This window comes from Penicillium canariense (assembly GCF_028826845.1).
Source record: "Penicillium canariense strain IBT 26290 chromosome Unknown utg000004l_segment0_segment0, whole genome shotgun sequence".
NCBI classification, from domain to species: domain Eukaryota; kingdom Fungi; phylum Ascomycota; class Eurotiomycetes; order Eurotiales; family Aspergillaceae; genus Penicillium; species Penicillium canariense.
The window spans coordinates 3,980,356-4,005,451 of record NW_026622731.1 but is presented as its reverse complement, the minus strand read 5'-3'; the positions used below and the strand labels follow the sequence as shown (position 1 = coordinate 4,005,451).

General features: G+C 50.1%; 9 protein-coding genes across 9 annotated transcripts; 4 read left to right on the top strand and 5 right to left on the bottom strand.

Annotated features, from left to right (window-relative positions):
- Positions 1-1,527: 1,527 nt before the first annotated feature.
- On the bottom strand, positions 1,528-2,356 carry N7482_007712 (uncharacterized protein; the record flags this gene model as incomplete). The annotated part of the gene is made up of 2 exons (XM_056689836.1): positions 1,528-2,078; positions 2,263-2,356. 2 exons carry the CDS (start codon positions 2,354-2,356, stop codon positions 1,528-1,530), a joined length of 645 nt encoding a protein of 214 aa, XP_056542265.1.
- A 12-nt stretch (positions 2,357-2,368) lies between these two features.
- N7482_007711 (uncharacterized protein) lies at positions 2,369-3,305 on the bottom strand (the record flags this gene model as incomplete). Its single annotated transcript, XM_056689835.1, has 2 exons — positions 2,369-2,769; positions 2,813-3,305. The coding sequence occupies 2 exons, from the start codon at positions 3,303-3,305 to the stop codon at positions 2,369-2,371; spliced, it is 894 nt and encodes a 297-aa protein (XP_056542264.1).
- An 874-nt stretch (positions 3,306-4,179) lies between these two features.
- N7482_007710 (uncharacterized protein) lies at positions 4,180-8,205 on the bottom strand (the record flags this gene model as incomplete). The annotated part of the gene is made up of 4 exons (XM_056689834.1): positions 4,180-4,742; positions 4,796-6,508; positions 6,560-7,174; positions 7,251-8,205. 4 exons carry the CDS (start codon positions 8,203-8,205, stop codon positions 4,180-4,182), a joined length of 3,846 nt encoding a protein of 1,281 aa, XP_056542263.1.
- A 1,303-nt stretch (positions 8,206-9,508) lies between these two features.
- On the top strand, positions 9,509-11,578 carry N7482_007709 (catalase; the record flags this gene model as incomplete). The annotated part of the gene is made up of 11 exons (XM_056689833.1): positions 9,509-9,539; positions 9,593-9,722; positions 9,785-9,808; positions 9,865-10,075; positions 10,218-10,241; positions 10,294-10,301; positions 10,351-10,474; positions 10,536-10,823; positions 10,880-10,964; positions 11,020-11,448; positions 11,505-11,578. The coding sequence occupies 11 exons, from the start codon at positions 9,509-9,511 to the stop codon at positions 11,576-11,578; spliced, it is 1,428 nt and encodes a 475-aa protein (XP_056542262.1).
- Positions 11,579-12,384: 806 nt separating this feature from the next.
- On the top strand, positions 12,385-13,477 carry N7482_007708 (deoxyhypusine monooxygenase; the record flags this gene model as incomplete). Its single annotated transcript, XM_056689832.1, has 2 exons — positions 12,385-12,872; positions 12,952-13,477. The coding sequence occupies 2 exons, from the start codon at positions 12,385-12,387 to the stop codon at positions 13,475-13,477; spliced, it is 1,014 nt and encodes a 337-aa protein (XP_056542261.1).
- Positions 13,478-13,604: 127 nt separating this feature from the next.
- On the bottom strand, positions 13,605-14,099 carry N7482_007707 (DNA-directed RNA polymerase I core subunit RPA12; the record flags this gene model as incomplete). The annotated part of the gene is made up of 3 exons (XM_056689831.1): positions 13,605-13,623; positions 13,685-13,916; positions 13,985-14,099. 3 exons carry the CDS (start codon positions 14,097-14,099, stop codon positions 13,605-13,607), a joined length of 366 nt encoding a protein of 121 aa, XP_056542260.1.
- A 355-nt stretch (positions 14,100-14,454) lies between these two features.
- On the top strand, positions 14,455-19,969 carry N7482_007706 (putative sister chromatid cohesion protein Mis4; the record flags this gene model as incomplete). Its single annotated transcript, XM_056689830.1, has 3 exons — positions 14,455-14,620; positions 14,685-14,874; positions 14,932-19,969. The coding sequence occupies 3 exons, from the start codon at positions 14,455-14,457 to the stop codon at positions 19,967-19,969; spliced, it is 5,394 nt and encodes a 1,797-aa protein (XP_056542259.1).
- Positions 19,970-20,611: 642 nt separating this feature from the next.
- Positions 20,612-22,917, top strand: N7482_007705 (putative NADH-ubiquinone oxidoreductase 64 kDa subunit; the record flags this gene model as incomplete). Its single annotated transcript, XM_056689829.1, has 5 exons — positions 20,612-21,431; positions 21,510-21,850; positions 21,904-22,054; positions 22,110-22,841; positions 22,901-22,917. The coding sequence occupies 5 exons, from the start codon at positions 20,612-20,614 to the stop codon at positions 22,915-22,917; spliced, it is 2,061 nt and encodes a 686-aa protein (XP_056542258.1).
- Positions 22,918-23,631: 714 nt separating this feature from the next.
- On the bottom strand, positions 23,632-24,873 carry N7482_007704 (glucose-induced degradation complex GID8; the record flags this gene model as incomplete). The annotated part of the gene is made up of 3 exons (XM_056689828.1): positions 23,632-24,171; positions 24,388-24,583; positions 24,794-24,873. The coding sequence occupies 3 exons, from the start codon at positions 24,871-24,873 to the stop codon at positions 23,632-23,634; spliced, it is 816 nt and encodes a 271-aa protein (XP_056542257.1).
- Between the last annotated feature and the right edge of the window lie 223 nt (positions 24,874-25,096).

Here is a 25,096-nt window from a genome sequence, read left to right as displayed (position 1 = left end):
CAAAAGCGGGCCCGTAAAGACGCCCAGGAGCCAACCCAGATCAAAACTGGAGAAGCGCATTGTTATGGAACTTGGAGGGGCCAGATGCGGTCCTTGTTGGTTGTGATCTGGAATTCTACCATCCCAAGAAACTACTGGGTATTTTCCTCTACATCTGGGCAAGTACTGTTGCTTTGATTTCTCAAGTGCTTTTTGGTGGAAGGTGCGATTCTCTGTAAATTTCCTAGATCCCGCTACCTGGGCGAGAATCCCAGATGAGTAAGCCTCCTAAAGAGCGCGCGGCTATACATGCACGACCTGCCAATATTGTTATTTCGTAAGTTATCAATCCATGGGTAGAGCCCCGGGGGGATCCCACAATTGGAAGTCATGGAGTATAAATGGCGACATCGATACGTATAATTATCTACGATCCCCTTTCAGATTTTTCGACTTAGTCGGCACATGCAGTTTCTCAAACATTCGGAATTCAGATCATCCAAATATCAGCAGGCCACGTGTACTTCTCTGGCACAGTGTGACAAGATGGAAATCATTTACCTAATAATAGAGAAGCTGATCTGGTGGTCTGGTGCCACTGAGTCTTTGCAAGACTTTAGATCGTGGATGCTGTTCATGAGCCCCGATTTCGATGGATATCCCGCAACAGAATTGATGTCAAGTATCCTTGAGGTGGAGATTCGTCTTCGCCGCTTAACCCAACGCGAGGAACGTGTCCTTCAGACCCTCCGAGAGGTTCTTGAAAAAGAGAGCAAAACGCGGAACAAGCAAAAGCTACAAGAGTTACTACAAGATCTGCGACGGAACTTGGAATTTGTGAGAAGAAACTATTGGACTTGCCGAAGTAACTGGGTAATACTCAGGGATAGATTGCAAGGGCCTACTCTACGAGGGTTCAATGAGTGTCGATCAAACCCAAGGTGGTATTTCAGTGATATACTGCGCCGACGTTGTGCAGAAAATGGGGGTTGCTGTGGCCGTCAATGTCAATGCTGTGAGAACCGCAGTGCACATCCAAATCCCACACGAAAACTAGGACTTGGCCATTGTTCTTACCAATGTGGATGTTGTTGTGAAGCCCGAGGATTTGAATTCACACCAAAGGAGATAGAAGAGAGAGACGCCGGGTGCATTCGGCCGGGTCGCCGTGACTGCCCTCTCTGTATTCGACTAATGTCTGCATCGTTTTGGGGATATGAGACTGGGGAGCTTTGCCTTGTCAGAAAATGGAAATGGTGGCTAATTACGAGGATTGCGTTCATAGGCTTTACAATGCTGTTGCTTTACTACATCTCTTATGTACCTACTCGCGCGCTATTACAGGTAGCTTTATGCTAGGTATCCATTACTGTTGCTTCTGCTGGACCTTCGATAGCAGCATTATAGTTTATCATTATAGTATATAGGCATGACTAGTAATAGAGCCAGTAGCTATTGAATTGCTACGTGGTTAGTCACGCCCATGGCACATTCTATCCAGGTTAATAATAGAGCGACGCTGGAATGATCCTTGGGCAGCGATGGCAATCATTGTCCATGCATCGAGGACAAGAGCGAATCAGGCGTCCACCCATCATCGACCAAGAACGCCGTGTGACCCTCATTCGAGCGGCACAGCATGTTGAGAAGGCATTTTTCGACCCCGATCCGCGCCTCAGGCCTTAACAGGCCCAGGACCTCCGTCATCCTCCGCACGTATTCTATTTTCTGCATTCCGTCCGGGTGAAGTTCAACCAGATGATGATTCAAAAATGGGCGCAAATTTTGTACGGAAAAGTCCCGCATGCCGCGTGACTCCATCAAAGCTCCATCCAGGGTATCTAATCCACTGGGACGGAAAGAGCTGTGCATGGGGTCGGTGGGCGTGGAAGATACGGAGTCCTGCATCATCAGACAAATGAAAAACAAGCAGATTAACCTCTCGTAGTCAAATGGCGACATTCCAGAACTAGGCGAAGCCATTGCATGGGTATGCTGGAATTCGTCCCGAAGATGAAGAACTGCCTGGTAGAGTGCGGGATAGGTGGAGAGTCCCCGGACGTAGAATCGCGACGAGAAACCCATGAACGTTCGCAGATCTTGGATGAAAGATATCAGCCACAGACAGCGTACCTTTTGAATGTCTATCGAGGGGTCCGTGGCAAACGTGTCGGCTGAGGGCTCCGATACCTCGGAGATATTATTTGTTGACTCAAACCATGACGGTTTGGTCATTAGAGATACGCTGCATGTGTTAGTGATCAACCAGAAAGTATAGGATACCGGAGACCCACAGATAAACAACATGCTCCAGACGCCAGTTATCGTGGAGCTCTCCAATCCCGCCTTTGGCTTCAATCATTTTCTGGAGGCCCATGCGGTGGATATTCTACTCCTCTGCAGTTCCCCAATATCTCTGTGCATGGATCAGGAAACTTTCCACAGCAGAAGTATCGGACGCTATACTAGCGTGACGTGTATTTACCTCAAATGTAAGGAGTCGGATAACAGCCGCAAATGCATCATAGCTGAGTGCTTTCTGCGGGTCGGACAGCCATTCGTGGAGAATCCGTACTGCTTCTGCCTTGTACTTCAAGGCATCGAAGGAGTTTGTTCCCCTTTGCGGGCTGGTCCCTGCGTAGAGATGAGATAGATGTGCAGCGGAGTGGGCCATAACTGCGTTGAATGAGGAAGCGTTGGAAAGGTCCAACGGGAACCACACATCTTTCATTGGGTTGAAGCTTGGTATATCCAGTTCCTCGAACATCATGGTCGCATAGGTACCAATCCCTAAACCCATATGAGCAGCTACACTTCGGTTCTTGTCATGCACTCCCGGAGCGGGACGTATAGTGATGCAATAGCTTATGATGTTGACTGGTTAACTGCAGCGGAAATGTCTGGAAGGGGTCGAGTCTTGAGGATGATAGGGCGTGTCCGACCCCGCTCAATAACTGCAAAGGTACCCCTAGTATCTCAATATCGTCGTCACGATCCTGTCCTGTTCCATTGGAGGAACTATCCGAGCGTTGTAGCCCCGAGCTCTGGCTCCTATAGCTCCGAGATGAACGCTGGTGATTGGATTGGTCATGGGGCTTGATGATTCGGTCCGCAGCCGATGAGATGTTCGGAAGCAGCTTCGGCTGAAGCCGCCTGCTTTTGGTACTGTTGTTACGATTGTGACGCTGTCTCCAATGCTCCCGCATCGCATGGCTTCGCGCGTTTGATTGATTATTCTCCGAGACGAAGGCGAACCTTGGATGCTCAGCATCCGTAGTAGCCGTCCGTGGTGCTCGAGACCCACTGGAGCTGTTTCCCGACGACATGACTCCAACTGGCCAAGCTGCGCGACTGGCGATGGTGTGCTAATGGCGAAAACAGAATGCCGAAGGAAGCACGAGAGTTGTCCGTGCTAGTATCAGAGCCAAGCGGCTGAAATTAAAGTGGGTAGCTAGCGCCGCACACCGCTACTCCGCTGGGCAGACTTGTTGATTTACGGGTATCACTTAATGCATCCTTGAACGATGCAAAGAACGGTATCGCGTGGTCGTTGGAGGGTGGGGCTGAAGCGTGGACGGCTTTGGAGATCGACCCACTCCCGCTCACATCCGCAAGTCGTTAGCTGATGTCTGAGTTGGGTAAGAGTACTGTCCAATCACCATGCTCGTTGCAAACGGTAGTGCTTCCAAAAATATCCAAGGCCCAGATGTACTATCGGGTGATTTTCGAATGTTCAAGAATTGGATTAGTGTGAAGTCACGAGAAATATTACGGGTGCCGTGTGTAACACTTGGCTCCGAGTCGGCGCTTGAGAAGCTGCCCCCCGTCACCTGAGCGGCCGTGGACCTGGAGTTTCATCGTCCACAGTCGCTGCGTACTACGTCCAAGGACTGTCCAGGCAGCCTCTGACGCGTTGAGCTTCAGAAGCAAGCTGTCTCTGGGGCAACTCCAGAGCTTTTTCGCACGGACATATACTTTTGCAAATCGTGATGTATTCCATTGGAAGCGTACAATAGACAGGATTGGTCCCCCAGGAAAGCTGCTGGGGGCGATTTTTGTATGGTTAAATGTGACCATTGAGTGAATATTTGGGAATTCTTCGTGAGATTGGCTGCTTCTTTTTCTGGAGTCTTGACCATGTAGGATTCCGAGTCACTGGCATGAGTATGTATATTGTAGTATGTTATCCCATTATACCATCTAGCTAGTTCGCGCAAATGACTCAAGAATACTGTCACCATCGTCATCAGTCTGAGAAGTATCATATTCATTATCGCTCTCCATTCTACCCTTCCCTTTCCTTGACCGCTTCATCAAACGCTTCCAAGCTTCGCTCATCGTCCTTGTAGTCTGTCTCCGCTGCTCTCTTAGACCTTTCAACACGCTGCTCGTCTCTTTGGGCTCTCTTTTATGCTCGCTATACTCTTGCAGTTGATGAGACTCAAGAGATTTCCGCCTGCGAATTGCCGCACTCACAGCAAGGTTTTCGATGCGTTCCTGAAGGTCCAAGAGAGCAGCGTCTTCTTCCGACAAAAGGCGCAATGTATTTCGATGACCCCTGCGAGCTGCCCAAGCCGCGGCTGTGAGCCCTTCATGATCTTCTGTATCAAGCCGAGCGTTGTATTTCAGCAGCAAAGCGACCGTTGCATCATGGCCCGCCGTAGCCGCACTTATCAAAGGCGTTCGGCCTATGCCATTTTGAAGATTTGGATTGGCACCATTTTCGAGTAACATGAGGATGATGTCATTCAGGCCATAATGAGCTGCCCAGAACAGTGCAAAAACCCCTCTCTGTCTTGTATGTTTGGATCAGCACCATGCTTTATTAACAAGCAAGATATTTTCTCAGCTTTCGCCGCGACTGCCCGAGTCAGAGCCGTCCATCCATTGTAGTTTTGTAGATCCAGTTTAGGAGCATGCTTCAGCAAAGCTTCTACAACCTTCTCATAACCACGGGATGATGCCCAAAATAAGGCTGTGCCGCCGGCGATGTCTTGTATATCCAGGCTGGGTTCATGTTGCAGCAAGTATCGTACATTCAGCTCATGACCTCTTTGGGCTGCGCATATCAAAGCCGTTTCGCCTCTAATGTCTTGATGCCCGATTTCGGCGCCATGTTCCAGTAATAATCTTGCCTCTTCTGAGCATCCGTTCTCAGAGGCTAGATGTAATGGTGTGCGGTCACGATTATCTGTAGGATTTATCTCTGCCTTTCTTTGTAGAAGAAGACACACAATATTAGTGTGGCCAAACCGTGAGGCTATATGCAATGGCGTCCATCCTTGATCATCTGGGGCGACAATGTCAGCTCCATTTTCGAGCAGCAACTTCACTTCCTCTATATCTCCACTTTCTGTGGCTTTATGAAGAGGTGACGTCGCCTCACCCGATGTCGGATTACCAGGTCTTTGTTTCGCGACTCTCTGTGCCACGATGGCTCGGCCAAAGTTCTGCTCATGCTTTTGAGTAATCTCTCGAGCTTCGCGGAGCGCAGCAGCGGATTGGACGGCTCTTTCATCATTGTCTGGGAAGATACGATCACAATGAGCAAGTAACAACTCATATCGCTCTATCCCTATATCGAACCTTCCAACTTTCACATCAATGCTTGCCGCTTCGAAGATCTCATTCATGTGCAACTCGGTATCCGGCCAGTTCGTGTCGGCAATGAGTCTGTACTTGATAGCAATATCCCAAAAACGTTTGGATCCCTCCAAATCGCCGAGAAAACGGCAAGTATAGGCGTATACAGGCGCCACAGCTCCACATAATACAAAGTATTTACCATCTGGGTCTTGAAAGAATGATGTCGGAACTAAGGAAAGAAACACCACGAGGAGTCGGCTGAGTTCACCGGTATGTTTCCATAGCCCTGTCAATTGGAAACCTTTGGTTCCATAATGAAGTGTTCTCCCACCAAGCAGAAAAGCAGTCACTAAGCTCTCGTGGATGTCCTCTTCTGATGCCTTTGAGCAAACAAAAGCACGAATCAGGGCATGCACCGCAAGACTCTCGATGGAAGCATCGCTTTGATTGCGACAAAGTTTGACAAATCCAGACGATTCGAGCTCATTAACGGCAGCTCCAAATCTTTCGACCTTCCAGCGTAAGTTTTTCAACCAGCAAAGAAGGCCGAATGACTGTGTCTCAGCTAGACTTGTTCCAAAGACAGGTATGTCGAAAGCGGAGTCAGAAGATACCCCCGGTTCGGGCCTGTTCCCAAAAATAGATGGAATGGACCCTGGACTGAGAAATATCGCGAGGTGAAGAAGCTTGAGTGCATCAGGACTTCTCTGGATGAGACCATCATATGACATTTCAAAAACCGTCCACAGAGTGCGGCCTTTCTCATAAGACCCTACATACTTTTTCATGGGAGTTTTGAGGGCCTTATTAGAAAAGCGCTGTTGAAACTGCTTGTTGAAGTCATCCATCCGGATAATGCCGTAGGACAACAAAGTGCCAGCTTGTTCAAGGGCAAGTGGTAGGCCTCCTAACTTGCGGGAAATTGACTGCGCTGTCGCTTTCCCTGAAAATCGTCAAACATAAACAAGGTGAGAATTTTGGCTTGTCTGCATACCAGAATCTTCGGGTTCTTGGATTCCCGCGCATCTTAGCAAGATATTCGAGCCCGTAGTGTCATTGACGCCTTCCAAATGGATCTCGGGGAGGGCTAAACGCAGGTGGAGATCCGACGCTGTTGTCACCAGCAAAATGTGACCATGATCACAGGCAGGTAGGTATTTTCGGATATCAAAGTTCTCAGAATCATTGACATCGTAAGCTCCTGGGACACCGTCGAAAACCATCATCCAAGAACGGTTCGTTCCTCTCTCCAGCCACTCGATGACTTGCTCGATGGCTGGTCTCTCTTGGTTGTAACCTGAAATATGATGTGAAAGATTCTCGAAAGATTGATGAATTAACGCGGAAGAGGATCCGTCAATCCACAACACAGACTGGTAAGACTGTTTGTTGGTAGTGACATAGTGGACGGCGAGCTGTGTTTTCCCAGACCCGCTAAGACCCCAGAGTACCAAAGAACTTCTGCACAAGCCGGAGTCAAAGCACCGTTGCATCTGAGACAATTCTTCTTCTCTCCCAAGGAAGGCTGTGCGAACGGGTAATCTTGACTGGATTCCTTGGGCATCGGTTTCTAGGAAGGTATTTGAATCGGTCAGCAGGCATTCCTGGACTTTGTTGAAATAATAGGTAATATTTCATGGATTGAAGTATATTGGGAATATAAGAACAATACATTGCGTACTAACCACGGTTTACATATGCTGGGGCGGAGGTTTTGGGTCTAATCTCATATAAAATTGCTTTGGCATAGGCGGCTGCCATTGCCGCTGCATATGGTTGCCACTCTTTGTTCTTGTGTTCATCCCCATAATCGCAAACCCCTCGAATCACACCAACAGGTATACGATTCATTGTTCCAGCGGCTTCCATTTCGAGTCCGATGATGCCATACTTGTCTCTCAATTCATTGCGCCTCTGGGCATTCTTCATAAGCTTCTCCCCAGATCCGATCGGTCCATACCACACTCGGGTTCGCTCTGAACCAGGTCGCCGTTCTCGTTGGACGATATGACTAAGTCCTTTATCGTCTATTTGGTATAGGTGGTCATGATCCTGTCCTGGATCATTAAAATCACCATTGGAATGCTGCTTATGCCGGATGGCTTCGTAATATGACTGAAATGTGTCAACATCCCTAGGCGCCATCAGTTTAATATTCTGGATCGCCGATCGGACAACAGTTTCGGTATTTGCCAGGACGTGTCCATCACGTAAAAGTTGGAAACCACTAGCTCCCGTTTCTTTGCCCAAGTCGTAGGCTATGAGGCCAGCGCTGTTACCCTCTGGAAGACCTACGAGAACATCACCAAGTCGGATATCACGCGGCGGATGTCGTGAAAGGCTTGGGAGACCAGCAGCAACACCAACCAGTAATCCGAACCAGAGATTTGGAAAGAATTTCTTGACTTGGCTGGCAAGCGCAGCTGCAGACCCGGTGCCATACTCTTGGCCCGCCGGTAGAGTAGCGATGATGATGTTATGCCCACCAATATCACCGGCGCGGAACACATAGTCGTCACCCTTATCCAACGAGAATCGCCCTCGGTGATGATTGTCCAACATATGGAGGGCAGCTTGTGCCTCGATTTCGAGCGGCGCTATCCACACGACCGTGTAAATGCTTGGGTTGAGCTCGTTCATGATGTTTGATCTGCGCAATGGCCAAAAGGACCAATCATCTCAAAAAAGACAAGCGAGGTCGTAAGATATAGTTGACCACCAATGCAAAGCTACATAAGTTGACCCAGTAGCCCTGGTCACTCAGGGGTCAACGTTCACTTTTTTCGTGAGACAGAAGAGGTCATGGACGACTTCAGAGGCGGGGGTGTTGGGGTGTCTCAGCTGAGGCAACCCCACGGCCAATCATGGCCTAGCCTCGAGGACATATCCCGCGAACTGACCTATCTCCTGCATGAATACGGAGTAGTGTCTGTGAGGGGACTCATTCAGCCAATGATATCAAAGCAAAGCCCTCGGGACCAAGAGAAGACGCATGCTTTTTCAACCTCGCCTTAGTCATCAGACAATCGGGGATGCGGCTCAAAGCCGCGAAGAGAGTTATTTAGGAGCTCTTCTAGCTATAGCGTCCCTTGTTCTCGAGCGCATACATTATTGTCTATGTTGATAGAACTTGGTTAATTTAGCATATCATTTTGTCATGGTTGTTGAAGTAACTTTTACTGGATCTGCTTCGCGAAAAGTGAAGGGCGTACAATACAAGGCAATTTCTTCACTCTAGCTGCATAAAATTACCTTCTGATATAGATGCTCAGCATATTAGTCCCTCTCCCACTCTCACATGATCTCTCAGGCTTGATATACAACAGCCTCTTGAATTTCCCCAGTCCAACCTGTTGATCTGGTTTAGGCAGATGAACAATCCCATCGCCACTCTCAGCCAACCAGTTCCAGTGCACGCCTTGCAAAGGCCACAGTGGACCAGGAAAGCCAAGATCTTTGAAGAGAGGAAATTACAGACAAACTAGAAGACTACCAGGAAAGGATGAGCCTCAAGGCTATGAGGAACAGGAAAGAATTCACCGGTGGTCTCCTCTAACGAGGGCTTGGATTCCAAGCACGTGACAGGAATGTGACTGCGGTCAAGAGAGCAACAACGCACGCAAAATGCGTATCTTCTGTGCTGTAGGCCTTACGCCGTGTAAGGTATGAGCACTACAAGGGGTTATAGTAAGCAGCCAATGGCAGCACCTCCAACTCGAGCTTATCCGAGCCCGGACGGTGGATTTGGTACGTGGGCTGGATATGATGTAATGCATTGGGCTGAGGCCGAATTCTAAAGAGCCCGTTAGGTGAGAACGACGAGTCATCAAGAGAAAGGATTGCCACACAGGTGCTTATATAAGTCAATTGGGTACGTCTCAATTGTATCCGATAAAATGGAAATTTCCATGCGTTTGACGGAGAGACTATTCGAGATCGTAGCATGGCAGACAGATACTATACCCTCGCCGAAGGTCAGTAGCGTCCAGGGGCGGGCCAATTCTTCGCAATTTCTGATTATGAAAAGGGTGCCCCTTTGCGAGTAGCAGCACGGCTATCCTGATGCGGAATAGACAAGGAGACAGCCTTGGATTGCTTCAGGACACTCAGCTTATTGAGACTCTGGCGCATTTTTCTCGAGAAAGAATTCCCGAGCGGTAAGCTTGAAAATGCGTCGAGAACTAGATTCAAGCTCGGAGCTGACCTGGCGTTCTGTCAGTGTGGTGCATGCCAAAGCTATTGGGTAAGTTCCCTAGAAGTATATGAACCACAAATGAGTTGACCAAGAGTGATTCGTAGCGCTTACGGCGAGTTTGAAGCAACAGACGACTGTTCCGATATCACTTCTGCCAGTTTCCTCAACACAGCTGGAAAGAAGACCCCCGTACTCCTTCGTGTGTCTACCGTTGGGCCCGAGGCAGGCTCTGCTGATACATCGCGCGATGTCCACGGATGGGGAATGAAGCTGTACACCGACGAGGGCAACCTAGACTGGGTCTTTAATAACACGGTAAGCATACACATGAGAGCAAAGTAGCAACGCAACACAAGCTAGCAACAGACGGTCACTAACACGAATGAAGCCGGTCTTCTTCATCAGAGATCCCATCAAGTTTCCTTCCATGAATCGCTCTCATAAGAGACATCCATAGACCCACCTCCCTGATGCGAATATGGTATGCAGCAAAAATGGAATGAACGAGCGGAATCACGCTAATTATGTTTCAGTTTTGGGAGTACGCATAACTTCGCAATTGGCACCAATTATTGACTAACGGTTTCTAGCTTTCATGTTGGCAATCCCGAAGGTATCCATGAGCTGCTGCATCTCTTCAGCGACCGCGGAACCCCCAAATCCATTCGCAACTTGAATTCCTACAGTGGACATACCTACAAGTTTACCAAAGAGGTGAGACGGAATGGAACCCTCCAAATACGTTATCGCTAGATGGTCACACGTATGAACCCAGGATGGATCTTTCAAATACATCAAAATCCACATGAAAACCCAACAGGGTGTCAAGAACTTCACTCGCGAAGAAGCAACCAAGATAGCTGGCGAGGATCCCGACTTTATGATTCGTGATATGTTTGACGCCATTGAGCGAAAGGACTATCCTGTGTGGAACGTCTACGTGCAGGTCATGGACCTATCTGAGGCCGAGAACTACCGGTGGAACATTTTTGACATGACCAAAGTTTGGCCGCATAAGGATTTCCCTTTGCGACAGATTGGTAAATTGACTTTGGATCGCAATGTATGTGATTCAGAACCTCTTATCTTCCCCTCAGATTGAAGCCTTACTATGAACAGCCCCGGAACTACTTCACCGACATCGAGCAGGCGGCATTCTCGCCGTCAAATATGGTGCCAGGCTTTGCAGCTTCTGGTGATCCAGGTAATTTCAAATTGCCTCTTCTCACGACACCTGTGATTCATGTTTCTATCTCTAGTTCTTCAAGCGCGACTGTTTGCCTATCCAGATGCGGCACGGTACCGCCTCGGCGTGAACTACCAGCAGCTCCCCACAAACAAAGCCAAGGTCCCGGTATACTGCCCCTTCGAACGGGACGGCAAGATGAGGTTCGACGACAACTACGGTGGCGATCCCAATTATGTCAACTCGTCACTGAAGCCAACCAAATTTTACCAAGATGTCAAGGGCGTCAGCCCCCAGTCGCTCAGCCTACATACTGAACATGAAAAGTGGGTTGGAGAAGTGACGACCTACACTAGCCATATCACGGACGAGGATTTCGTCCAGCCTGCTGCCTTGTGGGATGTCATTGGTCGTGAACCCGGACACCAGGATAGACTTATTGGGAATTTAGCTTCTACTATCAAATGTGTGGATTCTGCGAAGCTGCGTAATGAGGTATATGGTGTGTTTACCCATTCCACCCTTTGCTTATGATCATTTTGGCTGACTAGCTTGTAGCACTGTTCGGTGGTGTTAATCAGGACCTCGGGGCGAGACTGAAGAAGGCCACGGAGGCAGCTATCAAAAAATAGCTACCGCTTTGGACCCAGCTATCCTGTTTTCCACCAAGTAATTGTTGATCAAGAATGCAAAGATACTGGTTTATTTTTGCTTAGGCAGTACCTCCGTTATCGCCGAGTATAATCTTCCCACAGCTGGTAACTGTAGATGTTCTTGTTGCTTACGCATTTTCTGAGAGAGGCGGACACAACTTTAGTTGACAAATAAACGGGGTTTCTGATATTTTTGTCCTCTTTTAATCTCTGTAGAGTTACAGACCACGCTAACTGGGATTCGTATAAAGCACACTGTGATTTGATATCCCATCTTGCGCTATTCCCTCCACCCTGTATAGGTTCGCAACCCCGTCATCATTGCGGCCTGTCACGCACCGCGGACTGATCATAATGTGATACTCAGGATTTGCATGTAGGAAGAACTTTAAAAATATACATCCGGGATGGCGCTGAGGGTATCCAAAATCCGCACTACTGCTTCATTTCAAAGGTGAAGTCAGCTCATCAGCCTGATGTTTAATATGTTTCAAGAGTGAGATAAACCATATTCGGTAACGCTAAGTACATCTCGAATTGAAAACACGGTCAGAATTTATAATTAATAAATCAAAGTGAAGACAAGAAAAGAGACGACTGGAGTATACGAGAATTCTACACGGGCCAACCACACCCGGATGGGCGCAGGCCAGCCCCGCCACCCCACCCGAAAATCATGATAAGATCTACCCAAAAAAGAATTGTCGCTCGCCCTCTTTCCACACCACTTCGTCGTTTTCACCCGATCCCCGATACCCCGATACCCTCCCCGCCTCTCATTCACCATGGCGCCCTCTGCTACCGACACCAGCGGAGCCGACGAGACTGTCCTCGCCCTCCGCAAGGTCCTCACCAACGAGTCCGAGCCTCTTGCTCGCCGCTTCCGCGCTCTCTTCTCCCTGAAGCATCTCGCCTGCCTGCAGCCCACAACCGAGCAGACCCTCCCTGCCATCCAGGCGATCGCTGCTGCCTTCACGTCACGCTCGGCTCTCCTCAAGCACGAGCTTGCATACTGCCTGGGTCAGACTAGGAATCGTGACTCTGTCTCGTACCTGCAGCATGTTGTGAAGGATACCGAGGAGGACGCCATGTGCCGCCATGAGGCCGCCGAGGCACTTGGCGCGCTGGGATACGCAGAGAGCTTGGACATCTTGAAAAAGTTGCGCGATGATGAGAATGAGTTGGAGATCGTTCGGGAGACTTGCGACATCGCGGTCGACCGCATTGTATGGGAGAACTCCGAGGAGAAGAAGGCTGAAAAATTGAAGCCAAGGTACGATCCATTCACGTCGGCCTACCGTTCAAGGGCCAGTAATTCGGGTCAATAATTGCTAATATTTTGCATGATAAAGTGATTTTACATCTATCGACCCTGCTCCGCCTATGCCTCTGGAGGCCAACGAGCCCTCCATCCCCGACCTGGAGAAGACACTGCTCGACACTAAGCTCCCTCTCTTCCAACGATACCGCGCCATGTTCGGTCTGCGTGATCTTGCCTCGCCCCCAGATCTCCCCACCGCGGTCGGCGCCGTTAATGCGCTTGCCAAGGGTCTCAAGGACCCCTCTGCTCTGTTCCGTCACGAGGTTGCCTTCGTGTTCGGTCAACTCTGCCACCCCGCCTCGATTCCCTGCCTCACAGAGTGTCTCGGCGACCTGAAGGAGGCCGGTATGGTGCGCCACGAGGCGGCCGAGGCCCTTGGCAGTCTTGGTGACGAGGAGGGCGTTGAGGACACACTGAAGAAGTTCCTTGACGACCCCGAGCAGGTAGTGCGAGACAGTGTCATTGTGGCACTTGACATGGCGGAGTTTGAGAAGAATGGTGAGACTGAGTATGCGCTGATTCCAGACGGGGCAGCCATCGCAGTCCCTGCGGCATGATGGGGTCTCCGGAAGGAAAATAAAACAAAAATGTCGTGACGTCGTTATTTTGATACTCTTATCCCGCTCTGTTATATAGCCAAAACATAGAACCCTTTCCAATTTTGTACAGTCATCTTTCCATTGCTCAGTTGTTGGACGTTTCCCTGAAAAGATATATTAGCATTTGGCTGGAGCATGGCAATCTCTACAAGGCGGGGGGCATACTTGTAACCGCAAACACAACGGTAGAACACAGTACTACCTTCATCAGCGCTGCGCAGCTGGACGGTGGTGTAGAACATCTCCTTTCTCCCGCAGCGGTTGCAGGTGTGTTGTGTGACAGCCTCGGTTTTGCGATCTTCGGCGGACAGAGTCTGGACCGCAGAACGCTTGGCTCTCAAAGCGGAGGGAAAGGCAGAGGGCTTGGACTCGGAGACGACGGTTTGGGGGATGGTGTCTGAGAAGAAAGTTAAGCCATGCATATTCGATAGAGCCCACATGTAAGGCTGTGTTCAAGTCACATACCCTTATTCCGAGCTCCGCAGACAGAGCAGTGTAGAATCGCATTCTCGTTGCCGGTAGACTCGCGCAACAGATTGCCGCAGTCCGTGCAGAAAATCAAGGACCCAATGACCGACATATTGGCAGCGTAATCAAGGCAAAACCCTTATTGGCTAATGTACTCAAGGGTAAATTAACAGTGGAAGAGAGCAATGGAAAGCTGATGCGGCATGGGAACTTTTTTTGACCGCACGGGCCACCGCGATGCCATCTCAGGCGGTGGGACGCGGCAGTAAGACGCCGATGAAGTGATGAACGAATAAGGTCATCATGAGCTCTCCCTGCTTCGTTTTCCGTCTATCCAACCCAGTCGCTCATGAGGAGGGTTCCGTGAAGCATGCCATAGATGCTCACCACCTCTGTCATGACTCTGCCACGAGCAGCCCCCCTTCCTTTGACTAGCGCCTTCGCCTTTCGACTCGGCAACCGCCAACATGGATCTCAATGGACGCCCAGCGGTGCAAGTCGTTATCAACGGCCATCCGCAGGCGCCGCAGACCTATGGCCAGGCCATGTCGTTTCAGAGCCAGTCCAGGCCACTGTCTGTGGATGAGGCGCTTCAATACTCATCCATGTCCAGCGCTCCTGTTTTTGGTCTAGGTCCGTCCATCAAATCGCCCCAACATCGCAGCTGAGAGGTATCTAACTGGTTTCGGACTTATAGACTGCGTGATACGCCCTGACGTCGGCCGTCCGTCCAATACCACCTCTATCAATCATGTCCTTCAAGCTGGTCGCAATACCTTGAGTGAGCTGGATGCTGAGATACAATCCGGGCTAGACGAGTCAAATCGTCTGGAGACGTCCCGTGAATACCTCCAGCAATTGCTGGATGGGGATCAACTCACTGAATTGTAGGAGAAATCTTCATTTTTTGGGTCCCACGTTTACTAATTTGTCTCTTTCGCTAGCAAGTTCAAGGCCCCTCCTACTCTCAGCCGCAATAAACACTTGCACTCGAATACTTCCGACGGATCTTCCTCTAGCCGCAGCCAACTCGGCTCCTTTGCGAAGATGATTCTGGAGTCCACGGATATAGCATTCCGATGTGAGATCACGAAGAAGACATGGTCATTATTTGAACTCTGTGCTAATGGCTGCATGTCAGATCCCGAGACATCTTCGCCGAAGGTCAAAGCCGAAAAGAAGGACACCGTATCGAAAGCCGCTGCAGCATGGAATAAGCAGGCTTATATTGCAAATTCTACGAAATCAGCATCCTTCGAAAAGCCCCAACAACCTTCGAGCCAAATATCTGTGGTTATTCCATTGAAACCCACTCCTACGAAACAAACCAAGCCCAAGTCAAATTTCGATCATGAGGATTCAATGACCGCGAGGCGAGTAAAAGATCAGAAGGCAGAAGCGGACGATGCTCTTTTGAAACTGCAAGACCTTCTCCACGAAGTCTTCGAGGCGGAAGACCAGATCGAGCCGGACGCCCTGATTGCTTCAAACGCGGACAATTCACTTTTCGTGCATACAAGATCGACGGAGGTGCATGGCATGGTGCTGTCCTCTGATGCTCACCTCCGTCTCCAGAAAGCTATTCGGAAAGTATGCGGGTTTGACCGTCTTCGAGATATCCCCTCAGACTATCTGAAGAGGGTTCAGAAACTTTGTGAAAAGCCAATACTTGCTGCCCAGTCTGCACAACTCACTTTGCATGACACATCCAATGAAACTGAAGCCCAGGAATGGCTGGGTAAGGTGGAGGATGTTTTAAACTCTTTGCTTGCTATTGGAACGCTCCTGCAGACAATGTCTGGACGTCAGACGGAGCGCGATCTGTGCCCTGAGGATCTCATCGAGGCCATCCCGCCGGTTGTGGAACAGATCTTCGACCACTGCATCATTCCTGCGGTTGAGTCACGCCCTGGCGGCAAGGATGCCGAGCACTTCAATTTCTTCTCAGCCCAGCGTCGCATCATCGGAAGCTTGATACACCAAAGCAAAAAGGTTTTAACTCTTTTCGCGGACTTTTTGTCCCGGATTGAAGTGCCTGAGGGCTCCATCAACTCCGCTTTGTTCTTTGCCGCTAAATTGATTTTCGTTGAGAATGCACACAACGATAGAGACTCCGCTGTTGGGTCCTCAAAATTCGAGCCAGCAAGACGCGGAGCAATGGACGTGCTTGCAAAGATTTTTTCAAAATACCCTGCCCAGCGTTCCTATATTTTGGATCAAATTCTGGGTTCTCTGGAAAAGCTCCCTTCTACCCGTCAAAGTGCCAGACAGTTCAAACTGGCTGACGGGAAAAACATTCAACTTCTTACAGCACTAGTCCTTCAGCTTGTGCAGACCACCGCCTTGGAAACACCTTCACGCTCCAAGGCCAAACGTCGCCTGCAGGCCTCAGCAGAGGATGACGATGATGAATTAATGGGTGACGGCGACGACATGAAGAACATAAATTCTGATGATGACGATAAGGAGCTAGACGAGTCTTTGGAGCGCCTGGCGGCCAAGGTCAACAGACTTTATGATAACGCCGTACGCAGTGCGCAATACATCGTGAAGTTTATTGTCCACCGCGCAATGAACGCAACCAAAAGTGGCGATCAGCCATTCCGGAACATTCTCGACCTCTTTACAGAAGATTTGATCAATGTACTTGGGTCCTCAGACTGGCCCGCTTCTGAACTGCTTCTCCGCATCATGGCATCCCACATGGTTGGCATCGCAGATCTTGACAAGAGCTCGGCTCAAGCGAAGAGCATGGCTCTCGAGCTCCTGGGATGGATGGGTTCTGCAATCTCAGATCTGATCGCAACCGCTCAACACATGCTTCCAGCCTTGGAGGATGCCGACAGCGAGCTCACCGATTACCTCAAGCAGCAGTTTGAGGAGTTTTGCTCCCGCGCGCTCCATCCGCAGGACCTGGTCGCACCGAACGGTCCTTATCGAATGGCCTTGGAGTATCTTTCACAAGACATCTCGAACAACTCTCAACTGACTAGCACACGAGGCTTCTACCTAGCTTCTTGGGCGAAAACTGTCTGCAATCTTTACTACAACTCTGAGGATAAGGAGGCAGTACCGGAAGATGACATGACTGATGAGCTAGTGATTCTCCTGTCGAGATCGTTCTCTGATCCACGCTGGTTGGAGACCCACAAGCAATTCAACTCCGTTTCTAATGTTCACGGCAAGTTTGCCTACATTCTGACGGTCTTGAATTCAGGCTTTGGCAAGGCCTTTGACACCATCCTTAAGGTCCTTCTGAATTCGATCGCCAGTGACCAAGCGAAGGTCCGTAGCCGAAGTCTGAAGAGTGTCATCGAAATGCTTGAAAAAGATCCCAACCTCCTCGATAGAGATGCTTCCGTTATGCATCTGATTCTTCGTTGCACTACGGATGCTTCCCCTATGGTTCGTGACTCCGCCTTGTCTTTGATCGCCAAATGCATTGGCCTTCGGCCAAAGCTAGAAGAGGAAGGATGCCGCAGTATTCTCGCCTGTGCTGGTGACCCAACAGCCGGTGTTCGCAAGCGCTGCATTGGATTGCTGAAGGAACTCTACCACAAAACAGCTCGCCAGGAGTTGAAATTGGCTATCCTTGATAGCTTTCTTCAGCGGACTGGTGATCATGAGGAAGGAGTGGCAACTTTAGCTCGTCAGACCTTCGAAGAAATCTGGCTGGTGCCTTTCCACGAGTCCATTGATTCCATCTCTGACGGACCGAAGCTCAAAATAGCACTCGGGGAGCAGGTTGGGTTGATAGTCAGCCTGGTTGAGCGTAGCGACAACGCTCTGGACTCCCTCGGCACATGCTTGAGAGCGGTGCTCTCAGATAAGTCCAAGTCCGCCAGTCTGAACTTTAAAGTCTGCACGTCGATAGTATCCATCATGTTTCAGAGACTGGTGGAGGATGCCGATGCTTCCCCCAAAGAATTCAAACAAGCCCTCCTACAAACTATCACCGTGTTTGCCAAAGCAAATGCAAAGCTGTTCAGCCCAGATCAGCTAGAAGCTCTGCATCCCTATATTGGCAATCTTGCTACCGCGGACGACCTTTTCTTGTTCCGATCCGTGGTTGTGATTTACCGATGCGTCTTGCCATACCTATCCTCGTCCCACAACAAGCTCCTCAAGGATGTTCAGAATGACCTCTTCAAGAGCATCGCCAGGCTGTCTCGCTCCGAGTTGAACGAGGTTATGGCTTGTCTGTGGACTATCAACGGCGTCCTGCAGAACACCGACAGACTGGTCAAGCTGACCTTGTCTGTACTTAAACCACTGCAGCAATACAAAAGCGTTGACATGTCCTCCCCTGAGAGTGCCACGATCTTGGCCCGCGCGAAAAGCTACATCAGAATAGCTGGCTGCGTTGGACGTCACTGCGATCTAGAGAAGTACATCTCGCATTTCAAGAACTCGTTTCCGACCTGGAGCGGTGGGTCCGGGGGCTCCGTGGCTGGCTTGATGGTAGACTGTATACTTCCATTTACCCATTTCAACCAGCCCAATGAGCTACGAGTAATGGCCCTTGAGGGTGTGGGTTCTATCTGCCAATCCTGGCCGGCCCAATTTGGTCGCGAGCCTACGCGCAGGACCTTTTCCCAGGTGTTCAAGGAAGATGCTCCCGGCTTGCAACATATTGTGCTTCGCTCTTTCGCTGATTTCTTCTTCATCCACGAGGGCAAAACTGAGAAGGGAGTGGTGCCCACTGCTGAGGCTGCTGCTCAGGAGGATTCCACCCGGCTCGGAGGCTCACTAAGAGCAAGCGATAATGACGGTGCTGCTGCATTGATAGCCCAACACTTCCTCAAAAACATGCTGAAGGTCGCACAGTCGCGACAAGATGCTTACGCTCTTACTGCCATTGAACTCATCGCAAGCATCAATCGACAAGGATTGGTGCATCCCAAAGAATGCGCTGGAGTTCTTGTTTCGCTGGAGACGTCAACAGTCCCAGCGATTGCCAAGGTAGCTTTCGATACGCATAGGATGATCCACCAGCAATTCGAGTCCATGTTCGAGCGGGAGTACATGCGAGCTATCCAGGAGGCATTCTACTACCAGCGCGATGTGGTCGGCGATTCCAATGGCGCAACCTATCGGCCTTACGTTGCGAAGCTCTCTCCTTTATTCGAAATCGTCAAGATAAGCAACAGTCGCTACCAGAAAAAGTTCCTATCGAACCTCTGCTCCAAGGCAAACTTCGAATTGAAAAAGCTTGATGCCACTGGTGACCCCCCAGAGCATCTCTTGATGGCCCGCTTCATATCACAGAATCTGGCGTATTTTGACTACGGCCAATTAGCTGAGCTGCTTCCCACGATTGGGTGTCTTGATCGTATTGTCTCGTCGACCGGCACTGTTGTTGCGCACGCCATCGAAACCGATCTCTTCCCGAGCCCAATCGGGCCACCTGTCGTCGAGACACCCACGGGGATGATGAGCCTTACTCCCGATGTGCCGGTGCCTGCAAGTGTTCCGCAGCCAGTCAACCCTGCTACTCTGCGGCTGTTAGCCACCGCGGCCGCATCGCTGTCCATGCTCTGGGAAGCCCGAACTCATCTGCGCCGACTCTATGGGCTCAACTCGCACACCAAAGACAAGGATGGCAATGGCAAACAGGGTGCCAAAGAGCTCAACAAGACAGCTACCAAGATTCACGGTGTGACCGGTGATAAATTCTGGGAATCAATCGTCAGAAACATGGCGTCCCTGAACAGTGATGAAGCCATGCTGAGCAAGTGTCGCGAGTTCTCGACTTTGCTTGCTATCGATGAAGAGTTCAAGGTGGACCGAGAGAATGATGTGGAGGGCGACAGCCTAGATGCGGTTGGAGATATTGATGACATGGGTGGCCTGGGTGGGTCTCGACCGATGAAGCGCAAGAGCTCTGTCTCCAGCACCGGTCTCAACAAGCGACCGAAGGGCCGCAAAGGCTCCGCTGGCAAAAAACCGTCCAGTACTGAGCCTGACGACGGTTATGACTGAGTGAATCGCCGAATTACATGCGATCCGAACCTCTTACCTCCTTTCGGAGGTTGTCTTTTTATTTGCATACCAGGCGAGATGGGCGTTTAACCATTATTTTCTTTTCAGCACTCGTGGGTATTTATGGGAAACGGCTTTTCTTACCTATAGCAAGATCGGCGGCGGGTGATACATAGCTTATTTTGCTTTTTTATGCATGCGTCGGCGCGAGCGGAGGATTCATTTGCTGCTTCAGAGCTGCAGGGCCGTTCTTCCCAGGGCTCGGTATTGCCATTGTTCATGAGTATATAATAAAAATTCACTTCTAACCACACAAAAGTTCTGATAACGATGCATTGTACTCCGTATCTGTATCTATTATAGTTATTTACTGCCAAGTCCCAGTATACAACCTGACCCCACCCGCAAGGCGTGCCGGTCCACTCCCACGTGACCGCTATGACGTTTGCACGAGCTGAGCAAGCTTGATGTTTCAAGCGCATTTCCTCGTTTTAGTCCCTTTAGACACCTCCTCTCGTTACGATCAAGTCAGTTGAGGTCGTTCTTTCCGCCTATTACTGACAGGCTTTGACCTGCCTGGTTTATGTCTGGTAACAGCTTATCTTCACTCCCTTGAGCTCTCCTGAAGCTGCTCTCCTCACGATGCGCCCGGCGGTGCTCCAGAGTCGTACGGATGGCCACGCCCTGAGATCAATTGGTTCTTTGGTCACTAGATCTCAGGCGTCAAAGGCTCGTTTGGCTGCTAGGTTTCCTATCTCACGCTCCCTGAACACCTCCTTTTGCCATCCCCTGCCCCGGCGTGCTTACGGTCCCGCCCCCAATGTCTCAACCCAAATCCGGTTCCTATCCGACAACACAGCTGCCAGAGCTGCTCTCAAGCCGCGGTCGAGGATCCTAGTAGCTCTTTACAAGACGTTCACCTACTGTGGTTTCTTTGTTATTGGTACCAGCGCCGTTGTCATCGCCTTCTTCGTCTACGATGCTAGCACATACCGCGAGACCCCCAGCGCGATGGACATCCCTGTCTCCGAATTAGCGCTCAATCCGCGTCGCGGTGGTCCCAAGAACCTTCCCATTGCGGATATTCTCGTGGGTGACTACGATTCGGAATATATGATCGAGCAAAAGGACAAGCCTCGTTTGGTGATCCTGGGTACTGGCTGGGGTAGCATTGCGCTGCTAAAGAACCTGAACCCGGGTGACTATCACGTTACTGTTGTTTCCCCCACTAACTACTTTCTGTTCACTCCCATGTTGCCCTCCGCCACAGTAGGCACTCTTGGTCTTCGATCACTGGTTGAACCAGTGCGGCGCATCATCGACCGTGTCCACGGTCATTTCTTGAAGGCTTCTGCGACGGATGTCGACTTCTCCTACAAATTGGTTGAGGTTTCGCAAATTGACCAGGATGGAAACCAGCAAAATTTCTACCTTCCGTATGATAAGCTTGTTATTGGAGTTGGTATGTGTGACGTCCTGAAAGGCCTTGCGCCGGTTCTTATGGCGAAGAGGCCAGTGAACTAACACGGCATCTGTTTAGGTTGCGTCACAAACCCACACGGTGTCAAGGGCCTCGAGAACTGCAACTTCCTGAAGACAATTGACGACGCTCGCCGGATCAAGAACAAGGTGCTAGACAACATGGAACAGGCCTGTCTGCCTACTACCACTGACGAGGAGCGCCGGCGTCTGTTGTCTTTCGTTGTCTGCGGCGGTGGCCCGACTGGTGTCGAATTTGCTGCTGAATTATTCGATCTGCTCAATGAGGACCTGCTCCATTCCTTCCCTCGTATCGTCCGCAACGAGATCTCGGTTCACATCATCCAGAGCCGAAGTCATATCCTCAACACTTATGATGAAGCACTTTCCAAGTATGCCGAGGTGTGTTATCCATTTACTTATTACGCCCAAGTTTGAGTTCTAATATAGAATAGGGCCGCTTTTCTCGCGACGGCGTTGAAGTATTGACCAATGCCCGAGTAAAGGAGGTCCAGAAAGACCGCGTACTTTTCAGTCAGGTCGAAGATGGTAAAACGGTTGTCAAGGAAATCCCTACCGGATTCTGTCTATGGTCGACTGGCGTCTGTAGGTTTGCCTATCCTGACATTCGTCACAGCGTCTCATCTAACTTTTCTCCCAGCTCGTGCCGAGATCTGCGAGACACTCTCCAACAAACTAGAAGGACAAAGCAACAAGCACGCCCTGGAAACCGACTCCCATCTTCGCCTGATTGGTGCTCCTCTGGGTGACGTCTACGCCATCGGTGACTGCTCCACCGTTCAGAACAACCTCGCCGATAACATCATCAGGTTCCTGCGCACCATCGCCTGGGAGAAGGGCCGTGACCCCGAGAAAGTGCAGCTGACCTTCACCGAGTGGCGTGACGTCGCCAACCGCGTGAAGAAGCGTTTCCCGCAAGCCTCGAACCATCTCCGCCGGCTGGACCGTCTCTTCGAGCAGTACGACTTCGACCACTCCGGCACCCTCGACTACGGCGAACTCTCCGAACTCCTCCACCAAATCGACACCAAGCTCACCTCCTTGCCTGCCACTGCTCAGCGCGCTAATCAGCAAGGCATGTATCTAGGCCACAAGCTGACCAAGATTGCTGCCGCCCTGCCTGGTCTCAAGGCTAATGAGATCGACTACGGTGACCTGGACGAGGCTGTGTACAAGGCGTTCAGGTACAAGCACCTTGGCAGCCTGGCGTACATTAGCAACGCTGCTATCTTCGACTTCGGTGGCTTGAGCTTCAGCGGCGGCGTTATTGCCATGTATCTTTGGCGCAGCATTTACTTCGCGCAGAGTGTCAGCTTCCGCACGCGTTGTATGCTGGCGATGGATTGGGCCAAGCGTGCTCTCTTTGGAAGAGGTATGTTTCTCTTTTCCTTTAATTGCAACAGCAGTCTTCGTATTAACCTTGTTTTCTAGATCTTATGAGCTTTTAAAGACTTTGCAGTGGTTCTTTGATTATTTTTTTGGCCCAATCTTTCTTGATCCTTCAGGTGAGGGCGCAAGGCCGTCTCTCCTGATGCTTCGCTGGTTCGGCATAAGAGATCCATAGATTTTTGTTTGTTTCATTTAGCCAGCCTAGCGCATGAGCTAGCTTTCTATCTCAATTTTTTCGTGTGGGAATACATACTGGATCTCATTGGCTGTCTTTGATATTGTATGGACCGAAATGGACATGTAAATTTCTCTTATGTCTTCCTGTTTGGTTCTCTCGTTTTTTCTACCGAGTCCAGCGTATAGTTGCATACGATTATTTCCAAACTTGTGTACACACCTAGGATCGAGAACATTGTGACTTCGATGCGTACTCATTATATATATTCACACCCGACAGGACGATTATTTTCAAAGACTTCAGAACTTCCCTATCTGTTCCAATATAGCTTAGTAAATAGGTGCTGTTTACTTGAAGAACTACGTATTAAACCTATTCTTCGAACCAGAAGGCATATCCATAACACAGACACTTGTCTGCGAGCATGTATTATTGTATTACCTGACCTGAGATCGTCACCAGTACCCATGAAAAACATCAACACGCCCCCAAGCGCCTCGCTGAATAACCATACAATGACAAAAAAATTGGAGACAGTAGGAAGCTGCGTCGCCGGAAAAGAGGGTGGCAGGAATCCAACAGTAGCATGCAGAAATCACGCAACCATGGTATCGACATCGCCATTATTGACCATCATGGTGTCGCCGCTGCCGTTGTGGCTGGTCCCGTTATTGGCCGTCTCGTTACTCATGTTACTGGGCGGGTTGCTGTCGTGGCCGTCACCGACAAGGCCAATGTCCAGTTTATCCGGAATATCCTTCTTAGCATCGCGGGCCTTGTTTTCGGCGAAAGCGCGGAGCTTGACGAGATTGCGCAGGCGCGCTTCTTTACGAGCGCCCTGGCTCTGCAAGATGGCCTCATTGACTCGCTGCGCAATGTCTTTACGGAGGCTAGGGTCTAGGAGGGTAGCGAGGGATGGGGATAAATTGTCGCTGGGGAAGATCAGTAGAGCTAGGGTTCGCTCCAGGTCCTCGAGAAACTGTGGGTTGGTCGGTGCCCGGGGAGCTAGCTGCGTCGTCGCGAACTCCAGAGCGGGACTAATATCACCGTCTGGAGTCGAGGTGCAGGTGCGGATTAGTTCTACCAGCTGCAAACGCAGGAGTGCGAAATGCAGTGCAGGGTTTTCATCGAGAATCTGTTCAATATGGTTAGCCGATGCACTAGACAAAAGTGTGATGTGCGAGGCATATTGAAAGCTTTGGTTGCTGTTCATACTGAGGACTGAAGATGTTTGATTATCCGCAACTCCCCGAAGGGTGTTATAGGAGTGGTGCATGAAACTTCGTATAATCATAACAACAGGGGAAAAAGGTGGGGATGTAGTCAAGGGAACGTCTTGATAGTCTCTTACCTGAGGATTCAGCTCATTGATCTTCTCAATGGCCGTCTGGATATTCCCCGAGTGAATAGAGGTCCGAATCTCAACCCGTTCCTGAATCGATTCCAAGTCCGTCCGAAGTTGGATGTTGGCCTCGACCGCAAATTTGCTCGCAGCAGCAGGGTAGCCATTTGTGATGAGGTAGTCCATGACCAAGTAGTTGATGTCACTGAGGCTTGGCATTAGCAGCTGTGACAGATAACCAAGTCATAAGAGCAGTAGGCAAAGAAGTGTGACAAAAGGTCAGATAGACAAGTCAATTTGTTTCTCCTCAAGATTTTTCAGAGAGATTCCCAACTTGAAGTTTCAAATACATCATTGTGTCACGGCAAGCCGAGGAGATTGGGCGGGAAGGGGAGGGGAGCGGAGTGCAACTCACGTCTTGGATGGCTTGACCTCGTCAATCTTCCGCTCGAACTGATGCCATGTCGGCGTAGCAGTCGAGGGAGTGCGAGACATCTGTGGAGTGTTAAAAAAAAAGCGGCAACCACGGGTGTCAACACGCCGAGCATCATACAAGATTAGCGGAAGACATTGTGTGGTGGACACCGCCACTATGTGGCAGGTTTGCAAATAATCAGCTATGTGGCAAGCTGAAGGGCGTCCCGAGAGACGACAGCCATGGAAGAAGGCAGAACGCTGGTGGGAGAAAAGCCCTGGAGAGGAGTGGAAGAAAAAGAGG